The following is a 14,311-nucleotide window of genomic DNA, read 5'->3' as shown; positions in this document are numbered from 1 at the left end:
AGAAGATTTTGACAATATGGCTGTGAATATAATGTAATAGTTACGAAGAAAGTTTTAACGGGGTAAGAGGGCAAAAATAAAAAAAGCCACATGGGATTAAAATTCCAGACTATTCCAACAAAACCCAGGACATGTAAAGGAAGGAAAAGTTAAAACATCCTACACATTTTGTTTTGCTCAATGGTAGACTATTTTGGATCGTGGTTAATTTTAATCACCGATAGAAATACAGATAGAAACACGCTTGTTCAAAATTTAAAGATCACTCCCAGAAGAAAAAAAAAAAATAATAGGGTAAAGAATTTCCAAACCATTAGAGAGGGAGAAAATGAAATCTATCTTCTAAAGACAAGAATAAAGAAGTATTTTGAGCACCATAAAAGCTTATAAAAGTCAAAAGCAGGATATGATCTGAGCTGTCCAATCTCATACACACTACTCAGGAAGGGCTAAATTTAAATTAATTAAAATTAAATAAAATTTAAAATTCAGTTCCTTAGTCACACTAACCACATTTCAAGTGGCTAGTGACCTCTGTATTGGGACATTCCCATCACTGCAGAAAGTTCTAGCAGACAACACTAACAGAGGAGAAGACAAGAAAAGAGTCCTTGTAAAGTTTGATCCTCTTAATGTTAAATGTGCACTTTCATGTATATATTAAAATATTAGTTGATTAAACTGTCAATAGTGGTTTCTCTAGCAAATAAGATGACCAGGGGTCTTCTACTCCCTATACACTTTATTGTTTGAATTTGTTTTTCAAAGATTTTATTTATTTATTTGAGAGAGAGAGAGAGAGAGAGAGAGAGACAGCACAAGCATAGGGAGAAGCAGAAGAGGAGGCAGAGAGAAAAGCATACTCCGCCGAGCAGGGTGCCTGAAGGGGGTCTTGATCCCAATACCCTGAGATCATGATCTGAGTCAAAGGCAGAAGCTTGCCCTTTTGTCTGAATTTTTAATAAAGCTTACTTTATTCTTAAAAATGAGTAAAAGTCAAAACATATTTTCCAATATGGTAAAAAAAAAAAAACAAAAAAAAACAAAAAAAAAAAACCCAGCCAACCAACGTTTTTCTTGAGCTTGATACAGAATTTGGTTCTAATCCCTGAGTTAACTAACCAACTGACTCTAACTCCTATATAATTACAGTGACACTCGTGTTAATAAACCATTTCAACACAACAAAGAGTGTGTCCCACACCTAGAAATTTTCCAGAGTTTAGCTCAGTTTCTGGAAAAAGTTCCTTTAGGGCCCATGGGTGATATCACATTTCAGATGCAAGCTGGAACAGGCACTGGACGATTGCAAACTGTATTTCTTGAATTGAGGGGGTTCCTTGGGCGTAGGCTGTTAATACACCTTTCCATTTAGATTTACACAGTTGATAACAGGTCAAATTTCAGAAAGGGCGGCTCTGAATTATCCTCCCGAGAAATTCCCACAGCCAGTCTCAACAATACACAGATAGAATCAGAAAGAAGAACACACTGCATGTAGAATAAGGTCAATTCCCCCCCCCGCCCCCGCCCCCGAACCGAGCTGGGTGTGGGAGAAGAGAGGTTATATGCTCTTTGTTAAAAGAATTCCAAAATTTTAGTCTTTACCAAATACCAGATCTTTAATTTTTCTAAGAAAAAAAAATTCTTAAAAATGTCTCAGAATAACCCTCCAAAACTAAAACTATTTCACATCTACCCCAGGGAATAATTTGATCATTTGTGTGCCAACAACAGCATATTCATATATGCTTATTTTACTCCCTAAGTAAATATTCTTGGTAACTGCCTCCTATTCCACCGCCATGAATACTGAGGAGAAAGCTCTTAGTGGGAAGGAGATGAAAAACATCAATCTGTCTAGGAAAAAGAATTTTTTCTTTTGTTTTGTTTTGCATTCTGAAAATCAGTGTGGGTAAAGCCAGAAAGGAGATTTGGTTTTGTGCCAGCCTCAACACTCATTTTATTTGGGGCCAATTGTGACAATAACTATGCTTCATCTGCGTGGGAGGAGGGTGAGCCGAATGAGGGGTATTTACCACTACCCCATATACTTTACGAATGGAGAAAAGATATATGAAATGGGGGCAGAATGAGAAGATAGTGAGCTTGGCAGATTCTTGAACAACGTCCTCCATGTTTTCCCAAATCCTTTCCAAAGAAAGGCACAGAAGCCACCTATACATCAAACTGAGATAAGTACTAAAGCTCCTTGAGTATTTACCTAACGTCGAACCCACCTGGGCAAGCCCCACAGAGGTCACCCGATAGGTAACCTCTTCAGTGCATGGCCACCTGCTCCCTCGCACAACAGAAATCTTCAGTAATCTGGACTATTTCTAATAATTCACATAGAAAGCTGGATTGAAGTTCATTTTTATCTACGCAGAAAGTCTTTGCTAAGAAAATAAGAGTATAAATCTGATTACCTCAGAACTTCAAATTTGCCTGAAAGTTTGCAAGTTCCCTCCGAACTCTTTAGGACTCAGTTTCTTCCCCTAATTGTAAATCACATGTTAAGGGGAGTTATTTAAACAGTCTTTCTAGGAGAACATCTATTAGTCCTTTCACTGAGCATGGCATATTTCATTCGTGGATTTGAAGTACTATCCACAAAAATGAAGTAGTCTTTTTAGTCCATAAAGAAAATTCTATAAAAACAAGAGAAAAGCATACTACGTAATATGTTTACATTTTGGTGTGAAAGAATCTAATTTGGTATCTTCCTTTTATCTGAGGTTCTAGTTGCAACTTGGTATGTCTAAAATGAGTAGTAAATACATAAGAGTGGACCCTTGAACAGCATGGGTGTTAGGGGCTCTGACAGCCCACGGAGTCTGAAATCTTTGTATAACTTTTGACTTCCCCAAAGCTTAACTCCTGATAGCGCAGTGTTGGCCAGGAGCCTTACCAAAAACATAAACAGTCGATTAACATATATTGCATATGTTATACATATTATATACTATATTCTTACAGTAAAGTAAGCTAGAGAAAAGAAAATGTTATTAAGAAAATAATAAGGAAAGTACATTTAAGTACTGCACTCAAAAAAAAAAAAGTACTGCACTCTATTATTTATGGGGAAAAAAATCACATACAATTGGACCCATGTAGTTCAAACCAGTGTTGTTCAAGGGTCATCTGCATACTCAATTGTGGGGGTAAATTAATTCCTTCAGGCCACAAGGGTTCTACACAGTAATTATTGCTTTGTGTGCTGACCCGTACCTAGTGGCCTCAAAGCGATAATTCATCATTAAAAGGAAAACTGTTTACCTACGTATTCCTCCAAAGGCTCTTTATTGGTCACTTAACTTAAACCAGTAAAGAATGAAGAGGCCGACCATAGAAAAGAGGAGTCTTTCAAATGAAGACATTTACAAACCTGAGCTATGCAAGGAAAAAAAAAAATCTAGGTTTCTCCTGAGCCATGGCATCAGTACACAAGCCAAATGAAACACAATTACCCTCAAACTTGGCACATACCATCTAAATTCAAATCTGAAAAAGCAGTCCAACAAGTGCAGCGACTCGACTTTTTACCAATCTCTTCCCATGTAACTGCCTATAAAGAAATCCATTCTATCAATCTCTTCCCACTAGAACTTGTTATATTATCTGCTCTTGGTTGAAACACTTCAGTCCACTGGGCATCTCTAAATTTTGAGTAACCGTGCTAGCCTACAAAATGTGCATGTACAAAACTGAAAATCTCTGAAGAGGACATAGCGATGCCTCTGGGTGCTGATCTGGGAACTTCACGCAGCCTCTAGGTGGCAAGGCGTCTTGGGCCAGGTCCAGATCAATGGGCACACAGATGAGCCCTTCTCCGTAGCATGAATGCTCTGCACTGTGTAGGCAAGGAGGTACAAATCAAACCTTCCGAAGAATGAATAATAAATAGAAATCACAGTGGAGAAGACAAAAGTCCAGGGTCTCTCCAGAAAGATAACAGACAGGTGTGGAAGTTACTTGGGTAACCCATATTTCACCTGGACCATCCTAGCACATTTCACCCTAGCACTAATACTATTGTCTCAAAAGTGTATTTATATTTAGCCAGCTATCACAGGCAAATTTCTATCCCCACATACACAGAACTCAAGCTCAGATTTCTGTTGAATTTCCTTTCCTCTTAAAAAAAAAAAAAAAAAAAATTCCAGACTTGAATTGTGACATTCGGTACTTGCAGCTGCCACCGAAGTATTATTCACTGCAAAAAATATAAAAAGCAACTTGCAAATGGGAGAAACATTTAGTCAGCTTTTCCTTTTCTTGATCTCTTTTAATATTTTATAACACATGAAAGCTCAGTAAAAGTTCCTTTCTTAAACAAATCTTCAAGCAGACGTTAAAGAGAATGCAAATGCTTTACACTTTATATCATCAATCATTTAAAGGATCCTCTCCATGAACTGAATAAATAAGCCATCTGTGACGAAGGCCTCCCTATCATGTTTTCAAGCTGACCCACTTCATCAGTCACCATGGTTTGCAAAATCTCACATCGAAGGGGCAGCAGCAGTCAGCGCTCTGTGCCAGCGCACAGTCTGAATCCCAACGGGGTAAAGGGGAGTAACGCAAACACCACCTTCAAGGACCCCAGTCTGGTTTAAAATGACCGCACCCCTCCCAGACTCTAAAAACAGAACTTCAATACCCTTAACCGGAAGCAATCTTTTCTCCAAAGGGAGAGTAAAATCAAGTCTGCGGGGGAGAAAAGGGAGCCAGCGAAAAGGAGGAAGAAATCTGATCAGGTGCTAAAACGTGGGGTGCAGCTGGCTTTGCAGATCAAACACCCGCTTTGCAAGCAGGATCTGCTCAGATCCCCCCGCCCCGCGCCCCCGCCAAGCCTGAGCCCGAATCAGCGGGCGGGTCCTGCTCGAGAGAGGGCTCTGCGGGCGCGCGGGGCGGGGGCGGGGGCGGGGGCGGGGGCGGGGGTGGGGGCAGGTCCGCGCCCCCGCGCCCCCGCCCCGCCCCGCGCAGGCCGTGCGGGGCGCACAACTTTCCGCAGTTCCCCGCCGCCGCCCGCGCGCGGACCACCCCGCGCAATCCCAGCACCGCTCCCCCACGGGTCCTCTCCTCCTCCCGAGGCGGCGGCGGCGGCGGCGGCGGCGGCGGCGGCTGGGGGAGGGGCGGGAGGCCCCGGCAGGACCTGGACAGGATGACAAGCAGCGCAGGAGGACGACTCCCCACAAAGGGCCGGGGGCCGCGCCTCCCCCGGTCCCGCCGAGCCGCTCGCCGGCCAGGACAGGCGCGTCGCACCCGCGGGCCGGGGCCCGGCCGGGCGCAGGCGGAGGCGCAGGCGGCGGCGCAGGCGGGGACGGGGACGGGGACGGGGCCGAGCCGGGCCGGCGGCCCCGCGGCAGGTGACAGCAGAGGGCCCGCCCCGGGGACCCCCGCGCCCCCGCGCCCCCGGGGCCTCGCCCCCGGAGTCCGAGCGCAGCCCGCGCCGCCCCGCGCCTACCCTTTGGCGTGCTCCGTCTCCTCCTCATTGTCCCCGTCGATCCCGCACGTGTCCTGGTCGTCCAGCTCCAGGCTCTGCTGGCTGGCCGCAGACTCGCTGTCCTCCGCCATCGCGGCGGCGCGGGCTGGGGAGGCGGCGCTCGGGGCCGCGGGCGTGGGGGACCGGCGGCGGCGGCGGCGGCGAGAGCAGCTCCCCCTAGTGCCGCCAGCCGTCCCCTCCGCGCCCGGAGCCCCGGCGCCGCGCCCGCCGGCCCGCCCCGCCCCGCCCCGCCCCGCCCGGGCCCGCCCACCGCGGCGGGGGCGACGGGGGCGGAGGGGGCGGGGCCACGCGGGGAGGGGGCGGGGCCGGGGGGCGCGAGCCGGCGGACGGAGCGGGGCGGGTGGGGGCGGGGCCATGCAGGGGAGGGGGCGGGGCCGGGGGGGGCGCGAGCCGGCGGGGGGAGCGGGGTGGGGGTGGGGGCGTGGGCCCCCGGGCGCTCCCTGCCACCCGCCCGGGGCTCGGCTCGGAGTAGGTCCGCACGCTGCTCCGGATCCCGGAGTCTTCCCCGTGGAGCGCCCGCCGCGACGCTACCCCTCTACGGCTTAGGGAGCGCTTTTAACCGTTGCAGGCATCTTCCACTCAAGAGTAGGCGTGCCAGGGCCCATGATTTCTAGAAGCCTCCCGCACATACACAGACGCTCTTTTAAAAATTCCACTTCTTGTGTCTCGGGCCCACACCCTGTCAACTCAAAGTCCAAGGCCAAGCAGTGCCTCCCCTCCCCCTCCCCCTCCCCCTCCCCATGCCAACGGCCTGGCAGCCCCACAACCCTTCACAGAGGAAAACCCTGAGCTGCCCCTGTTTTCCGTGGACATCGCCGCAGCCAGGCCGGAGCACAGCCACCGCCTTAGGGGCCCTGGGGCAGTGCTGTCCGTGTCGCTGCGGGATCGGACACTTGGCCTTCGCCACGTGCAAGTGTGAACCCACGCGGCCGAGCGAACGGAGACGGTCCCCGGTGAAACTCTCGGTGGCCCCCGTGGACCTGGGGGGAAGGACGTGGGTGGCCAAGTACAGGGCAGGTGAAGTGCAGCTCGTCTGCGGCCGCGTTCCGTACACAGCAGCCCTTCGTTTGCTTCCCTGGAACGGCTGGCGTTCAACAGTCCTGCCAGACACGGGGAGGTTTACAAAGTCAGTGGAAAGAGAGTTCTCAGAAACTGCTCAGCGAGCAAAATGGAACTTTAAAAAGCCACCTGAGGGGCGCCTGGGTGGCTCAGCCGCTGAGCGTCTGCCTTCAGCTCAGGGCGTGATCCCGGGGTCCTGGGATCGAGTCCTGCGTTGGGCTTCCCGCAGGGAGCCTGCTTCTCCCTCTGCCTGTGGCTCTGCCTCTCTCTCTGTGTCTCCCGTGAATAAGCAAAATCTTTTTAAAATAATAATAAAATAAAAAGCCACTGAAAGTTTTGGCGTGGGTCCCTTTTTTGCAGAAGCTATTGGGAGCATTGCGTGCCTCTTTTATCCCCCCACAAGGGAGACCATGCCCTTAAAATGTATTGAGGCGGAGAATATCAAGACAAAAATTACAGAGCGATTTCAAAGCCCATCAGCCTTTTATGATTGACAGTATTGAGCTTGCTAAAGTTCAGGAAGAAGTGCAAAATCGGGCCAAAAACATGAAGGAAATACAATACTATCTTTCACAATTGCACTATTTCTGAGGCAGACAGTCACTTGTGGCCTCTGCCTCCAAACTTGAGAATAAAGGCAAACACAGATCAGAGCGCTTCCCGCGGCTCTTGCCTGGGAACATGAACAGTCGGATAACTGTAACCTAGTTGGGTAACCAGCAGGCTCATGTCCAGGAGCCCGTTTATCTGATCAGTCACTAACCTACTGGAAGGGCTCTTGAAAAGGTTTTAAAAATACAAAGCAAAGGAAATTCAGCAGACGTATCTGTTTGAATTTGCAAGAAGCTTCGACTCCACACCTCTCAAAAAAAGGATCAGAAAACAAATAATCCTAGAGAAATTAGAACGAGGGCATCAAAAATCAGTTTGACGCTGGAAAACAATGACACACAGGGAACATCTGTTCCCCAGAATGGAAAGAAGTTGGCCCGGACGTCTGTTCAGTACAGGATTGAGGTATTATATAATACAGCGTTTGTCATTGTTAATCAGCTGAAGGAGGGCAAAGTTTGCAGATGACCCTGGAGAATCCTAAATCCTATTGTCGTGTATGGAAACTCGCTGTTTCTAACAAGGTTTGCCACTTTGCCTGATTTAATTCTAGAGTTTGGGGGAATTGCAGCCAAGTGGCATCTTCTAGAATCTCAGATCCAAGATTGACGTGGGGAGAGTACTATAAAGTAGCTACCAGTATGTTAGAGAGACCCCGGAGAGAGGCGCCTGGGTGGTACACGATCTGACTCTTGGTTCTGCTCAGGTCGTGGTCTCAGGGTTGTGAGATCGAGCCCCACATCGGCTCCCCGCTCAGCTCAGAGTCTGCTTGAGATTCTCTCTCCTTCTCCCTCTGCCCTTCCTGCTTGTGCTTGCACACTCTCTCACTCTCTTCAAAATAAATTTAAAAAAAGAAAAAAAAAAAAAAGGCCCTAGACAGTTTTCCATCCTGCTAACTCATCTCCTATTATAGGTGTAAGACCATAATTGTATAATTGGTCTCATTTTTATCAAAACTATGATAATTTCTTGGTTTTTAAGAATTGTGGTAAAATACACATAATAAAAAATATACCGTCTTAGCCATTTTCTAAGTGTATAGTTCCATAGTGTTAAGTATAATCATGTTGTTGTGCAGCCAATCTCCAAAACCTGCAAAATTGAAACCGTATCCATTAGATGACTCCCCATTTCTGGGGCGTCTGGGTGGCTCAGTTGGTGGAGCGTCTGACTCTAGATTTCAGCTCAGGTCATGATCTCAGGGTCATGGGATGGAGCTCCAGTTGGGCTCCACGCTCAGCGGGGAGTCTGCTTGAGATTTTCTTCCTCTCACCCTGACCCTTCCCTCCTGTTCTTGCTTGCGTGCTTGTGCACCTGACCTCTCTGTCTCAAATGAATAAATCTTTAGAAAACAAAAAACAAAAAATTCCCCATTTCCCCTTCGGATAGCCAGTATTCAGCTTTGTGTCCCTATGGATTTGTCTACTCTAGGTACTTCATACAAATGGAATCATGCTGTATTTGTCTTTTGGGGAGTGGCTTCACTTAGCAGGGTTCACCCATGTTGTAGCATGGGTCAGAATTTCCTTCTTTTTCGGGCTAAATAATATCCCATTGTATGGATATAAACATTTTGTTTATCCATTTATCCTTCCATAGACACTTGGGTTGGTTCCACTTCTTGCTCTTGTGAATAATGCTGCTATGATGTGGATGAGAAACATCATTTGGAATCCGTGCCTTCAATTCTTTTGGATACATACTCCACTGTAGAATTACTGAATCATATGGTAATTCCATTTTTAATTTTTTTTTTGAGGAACTGTCATAGTGTTTTGCACAGAGGCTGTGCCATTTTACACTCCTATCAACAGTGCACAAGGGGTGCGATTTTTCTACGTTCTCATCAACATGCCAACACTTGCTATCTTCTGGTTCTGGTTTTTTTTTTTAAAGATTTTACTTATTTATTTGACAGAGAGAATGAGAGCAAGAGTGGGGGGAACAGCAGAGGAAGAGGGAGAAGCAGGTGCCCTGCTCAGCAGGGAGCTTGATACCAGGACATTGGGATCATGGCCTGAGCTGAAGGCGGACGCTTCACTGACTGAGCCACCCAGGTGTTTGACGCAAGCCATCCTATGGGTGTGAGGTGCTATAACTTCTTGATATAACCAGAGATTTATATATAATCCTTGTTTCTGCTTACAAAGTATGTTTTTTAAGAACAGTAATAAAACATTCTAGAACCACATCTAATGGCTCTAATGGAACCAAGGGCGCCTGGGTGGCTCAGTCAGTTAAGCATCTGATTCTTGGTTTGGGCTCAGGTTATGATCTCAGTGTCATGGGATTGAGCCCCGAGGTGGGTTCCATGCTCTGCAGAGTCTGCATGGATTTCTCTCTCCCTCTCCCTCTGACCTTCTCCCTGTGCACTCTTTCGCTCTCTGTCTCTCCCTTTCAAATAAATAAGTCTTAAAAAAAAAAAGAAAATGGACCCAACTCTTAACCTCTCCCCGTATTCATGTCCTTTGCAGTATGGCTTTGCATCTCTTTCCAGGAAAAGCCCTTGAGTGTAGATTGGCTTGTTGACCTGCTTTGGCCATTTGAATGTGATGGAAGTAATGCGTGTCAGATCCAACCCTAGCCTCAAAAGACTTTGTGTGATTCCTCTCTCTCTCCATCTTTCCCCCAGAATCCTGCCACTGCAACAAATACAAGCCTAGAGAGCCTCCTAGAAGGATGAGAGACTCCACCAATTAGGGGGTCTTCCAGACAAGGCCATCCTAGGGACCAGTCAACCTTCAGCTCACCTGCCCTCTGACTGTAGATACACTCATGATCCCAGCAAAGATCAGCTGAGCTCAGCCGAGATGAGCGGAATCACCCAGCAGACCTGTAGATTTGTGTGAAATAAGTGACATTGACTCAAGATGCTGAATTTTGTGGTATTTTATTATGTGACCATTGGTAACTGATACAGAAATTGGAATGTAACATGGGATGGTGACACACTAAACATGCACTATTATTGGCTTTGCAATTAGCAGGCGGAGATTGGAAAAGTGGTAATGAAACCATAAAAGGCTAAAAAAAAAAAAATATGGTGTCCCATGTTATGTAGCATCACAACATTTGGGTAGGGGTACCTGAGTGGCTCAGTGGGTTAAGTGTCTGCCTTCGGCTCAGGTCCTGATCCCGGGATCCTGAGATCAAGCCCCACGTCGGGCTCCCTGCTCAGCACAAGGACCTGTTCTCCCTCTGCCTGCTGCTCTGCCTACTTGTGCTTTCTCTCTCTCTCATAAATAAATAAATAAATAAATAAATAAATAAATAAATAATTTGGGTAAAATTCTTGTTGTTAGCAACTCATAAGAGAAAATACATCTAATATAACTTAGATTCAAGAAAGGTCATTTCAAGGCTGACTATTTAAACTGTCAGTTGATTACTCCCAACTGCACGTGATGGGGATCCGCAAGAAAGAGATGAGCTAAGGAAAGAAGTGGCCCGTTTGCAAGCAGAATTGGAAGGGATACACAACGACCAGAACTTGCGATCTTAAAGACGGACTCCTTCCTCCTCATCAGTGTGGGTACTGACTGTACGTCAGGGTCTGTTTGAGGGACTCGTGCCAGATCAGTAGCTTACACGTTCCACTCTATGCGCCCCAAGCCCTGCCCATTGGACTCTGTTCCTCAGAGCTGGTCAGCTTCAGACTCCTGTTCATGGTTTGTTTTTTGTTTTGTTTTGTTTTGTTTTGTTTCAAATGACTCCATTTCTAACTGTGTAGGAACCTAGGAATATGCTGTACCTTTGGAAATTGCATTTGAGAAGCGCTTCTGAGGGGCACTCTGAGTGTGAAAATCACACACTCCAGCTGCTTGGTGTCCTGCTGAAAAGTTTTCACATGCAATCAAACCAGTAGTGTGGGACCACAGAGAACACTGCAGACTGTGGAATATTGTGGAACCTTAGGTGGGGGAGTCCTTCCTGCCCCTGGAGGACAGGGTGGGACTTGAGGGCAACGAGCGTGCTGGAGGATGCCAAGATGATACCATAGCCTGAGCTACAGGGTGCCTTCACTCTCTTGAAACCATATGGCTCCCAAATTCCTTGAATATATCCCAGCTTTTGTCCACCAGGGCATTGCTGGATAGCATATGGCCAAAGTTCATTTTCCTTTTATGAATAAAGATGACACATTTTTGTGTTCATGTTTTAGCAATCATATGTCAAAATAAACAATACCTTTCTCAGGGAACTTCCATATGGTAATAATTGAGAGTGTGAGTCTGCCTTTGATGCTGGCCCAGAGCTGTCACTCTCTACCCTGCTGCCTCTGGACGTGGTACACGTGGTGATCAATCACACTTTATTATTGTCCCGAGTCTGCATCTCCCCTGGACAATGGGCTCCGTGAGAATGAGGTTCATTGTCAGTCATCTTTAGGGTCTTATAGGGGGCCTGGGAGACCTTTATAATGAAATTTTGTTGAGTTGAATTTAACTTTAGCTTCTTTCCACCACTGTGGTCTTCCCCAGGAATCATGGGCACAATTTTCTGAGTGCTGTATGCAAGGACTAGGGAGAAGAATGTTCTAGGGCTGGAGCATGGGCTCTGTGGCTCAGCACACACCGTGGCTATACGTCCACTTGATGACAGTGTGTGTCTAGAATTGTGAGCGATCTGAGATGTTACCTGGCTTGCAAGCTAACACGTATGCTTGTTACAGCTTTACTGCTACTAGAAGACATGAGCTTCCTGGTTCACAGACAAACGATTTTGTCTCATGGCACAGTAAGAAACAGGAGAGGAGTGTATTTGTGTCAGTCCCCCTTGACCCCAAGTCCCACAGGGGTGATGCAAGTGAACGGCTATACTCTCAGGAGTATACTTCTCAGGAGAAGAAGCTCGACCTTAGGGAACCGGTTGTTTTTCTATTTTTTTAATTAAGAAATTGTAATTGCAGTAAACTATACGTAACATAAAATTTACCCCTGAACTGTGACTGTACCCTTATTTGAGAAAAAGGGTCTTTGCAAATGTAATTAACTGAGGGATCTCAAGATGAGATCATCCTGGATTACCCAGGTGGACCTTAAGTCCAGTGACAAGTCCTCCTGAGGGTGAAGCAGAGGGAGATTACACAGAAGAGGAGGAGACAGGCACACAGGAGGGAAGGCCATGGGAAGCCGAAGGCAGACACTGGGTTTATAGGGTCCCCTGCCTGCGGATGCCATGGCATGGAAACACCAGAAGCTGAAAGAGGCTACGAAGTATACCCCTTGAGCCTTCAGGAGTGTGGCTCTGATAACACCTTGATTTCAGATTTCTGCCCTCTAGAACCATGAGAGAATAAACCTGTGTTTTAAGCCACCAAGTAAGTCTGTAGTCATTTGTATGGCACCCCTAGGACACAAATACAGCATCACACTTAGCAAGTATCAGTTTCCTGGAGGCGATGGGGTTTAAGATGATTTGGGGGGCGGGGAGGGACTGAGGGAGTGGGGAGGGGAAGCAGACTTCCCACTGAGTGTGAGGGCCAAGGGGCTCCACCCCAAGATCCTGAAACCATGACCTGAGCGGGAATCAAGAGTCAGACACTTAACCCGCTGTGCCACCCAGGCGCCCCCGGGGATGAATTTTGAATAAAAGGAAGAATGCTTGAATCTTGGGCGGACAGCAGGAGCCTCTGATGACATGTTGAAAGGGAAAGAAGGAAACCACATGCCTTTTGCATAATTGGCAGGGGAAGGATCTGGGAAGTGATATAATTAGGATAATTTGATAAGAGTCTTGAAATCAAATGTGAATAAATTGAATCCACTGCAGAAGCATCCACCGATTATGTTGTCCAAGATACAGGTGGGAGAAATGGATTTAACCATAGTGTCTGGAACGTCTTGTAAGGAAGAGCATCTAGAGGCAAGACTGCCAGTTACTCTTATTTCTTTCTTTTAAATACATTTATTTTTTATTGGTGTTCAATTTGCCAACATATAGAATAACACCCAGTGCTCATCCCATCAAGTGTCCCCCTCAATGCCCGTCACCCAGTCACCCCCACCCCCCGCCCACCTCCCCTTCCACCACCCCTGGTTCGTTTCCCAGAGTTAGGAGTCTGAGATGAGAAACAACCCCAGTCTGTCCCAGAGACTCTACAGTAGATTAAAAAAAAAACAAAAAACAAAAAAAACACCCCCCCCCCAAAAAAAACACACTAAACATACACCACGTTTTAAAACAACAACAAAAATCCCCCAACACCTCAGCCAAGAGCCCGGGGAGGAAGGAATGGAAGATTATTCAGAGGTTCCGTGCCTGAGGGAGGGTGACAATGGATAATCAGATGATCTAGGGGAAATGTGTTAGATGCTTAAATGTAGTTATGAGCTTTCTGGTAAATACAATGAGGCGTGATTGCATTTTAAATTAATTCCTAGCTTGCCAACCTTTGCCTTTTTTTTTTATAATGTTTACTTTTACTGTGCATGTCAAATTGAGTTTTTTTTTTTTTTTCTACAAACATCCAACAAACTTCAGGTGGATAAAGTTCCAGGTAAGTGGTGTTTCATCTGTTTAGCAAGTGTTTCCGGGGTCTTTCCACCGTAGGTGACGGGGAAGGTGAAGCAAGTGTGGATTTGCTGCATGCCCGGGAGAGAAGCAGGGGCTCTCTCACACACGACGGTGATGTGAACGGCTTCCCATTAATCTCCACAACAGCTCTGTGCTGTAGATATTATTCTCGTTCTCCATTTGGGAATGTGAGCCTCAAAGAGGTTATGTAACTTATCCAAAATAGTGTCTTAGCAAAGTCTTCTAGCACTTACAGCGCTGTGGCAGTCGCGTGTTTCCTGGGGAGAGCAGACACCTGCCTAAGCAACGTGCCACCCTCTGAGACCTGTCACCAGCACCCACTGGCCCCTGTCCGGGCAGTAACTGACAGCTGCTCTCTCTCACTGCTCTCACTGCCTCTCTCGAAGCTAGGTGATCCTGTGTCTCCTGTGCTCTGTGAGACATAAAGATGTCCCTTGGGGGCCCCTGGGGGATCTTTTATTTTAAGATTTTATTAATTTATTCATGAGAGAGAGGCAGAGACACAGGCAGAGGGAGAAGCAGGCTCCCTGCGGAGAGCCTAGTGCAGAACTCTGGGACCCTGGGATCATGACCTGAGCCCAAGGCAGACGCTCA

The 14,311-nt window shown here is 46.9% G+C and overlaps 1 protein-coding gene across 4 annotated transcripts in view; it reads right to left on the bottom strand.

The window, feature by feature from the left end:
• The window catches only part of NMT2 (N-myristoyltransferase 2), a 70,671-nt gene extending 64,983 nt beyond the window's left edge, over positions 1-5,688 (bottom strand). Inside the window, exon 1 of one of the 4 annotated variants that reach the window (XM_072825696.1) lies at positions 5,471-5,688. In XM_072825696.1, the coding sequence (XP_072681797.1) occupies positions 5,471-5,498 (28 nt within the window). In that variant the 5' untranslated portion in view covers positions 5,499-5,688. The remainder of the gene's footprint in view (positions 1-5,470) is intronic. The other 3 variants (XM_072825698.1, XM_072825697.1, XM_072825695.1) reach the window with 3 other exon arrangements.
• Positions 5,689-14,311: the final 8,623 nt, after the last annotated feature.

The sequence above is a fragment of the Canis lupus genome, chromosome 5, assembly GCF_048164855.1.
Source record: "Canis lupus baileyi chromosome 5, mCanLup2.hap1, whole genome shotgun sequence".
NCBI classification, from domain to species: Eukaryota; Metazoa; Chordata; class Mammalia; order Carnivora; family Canidae; genus Canis; species Canis lupus.
This window is presented reverse-complemented; position numbering and strand designations above follow the sequence as displayed.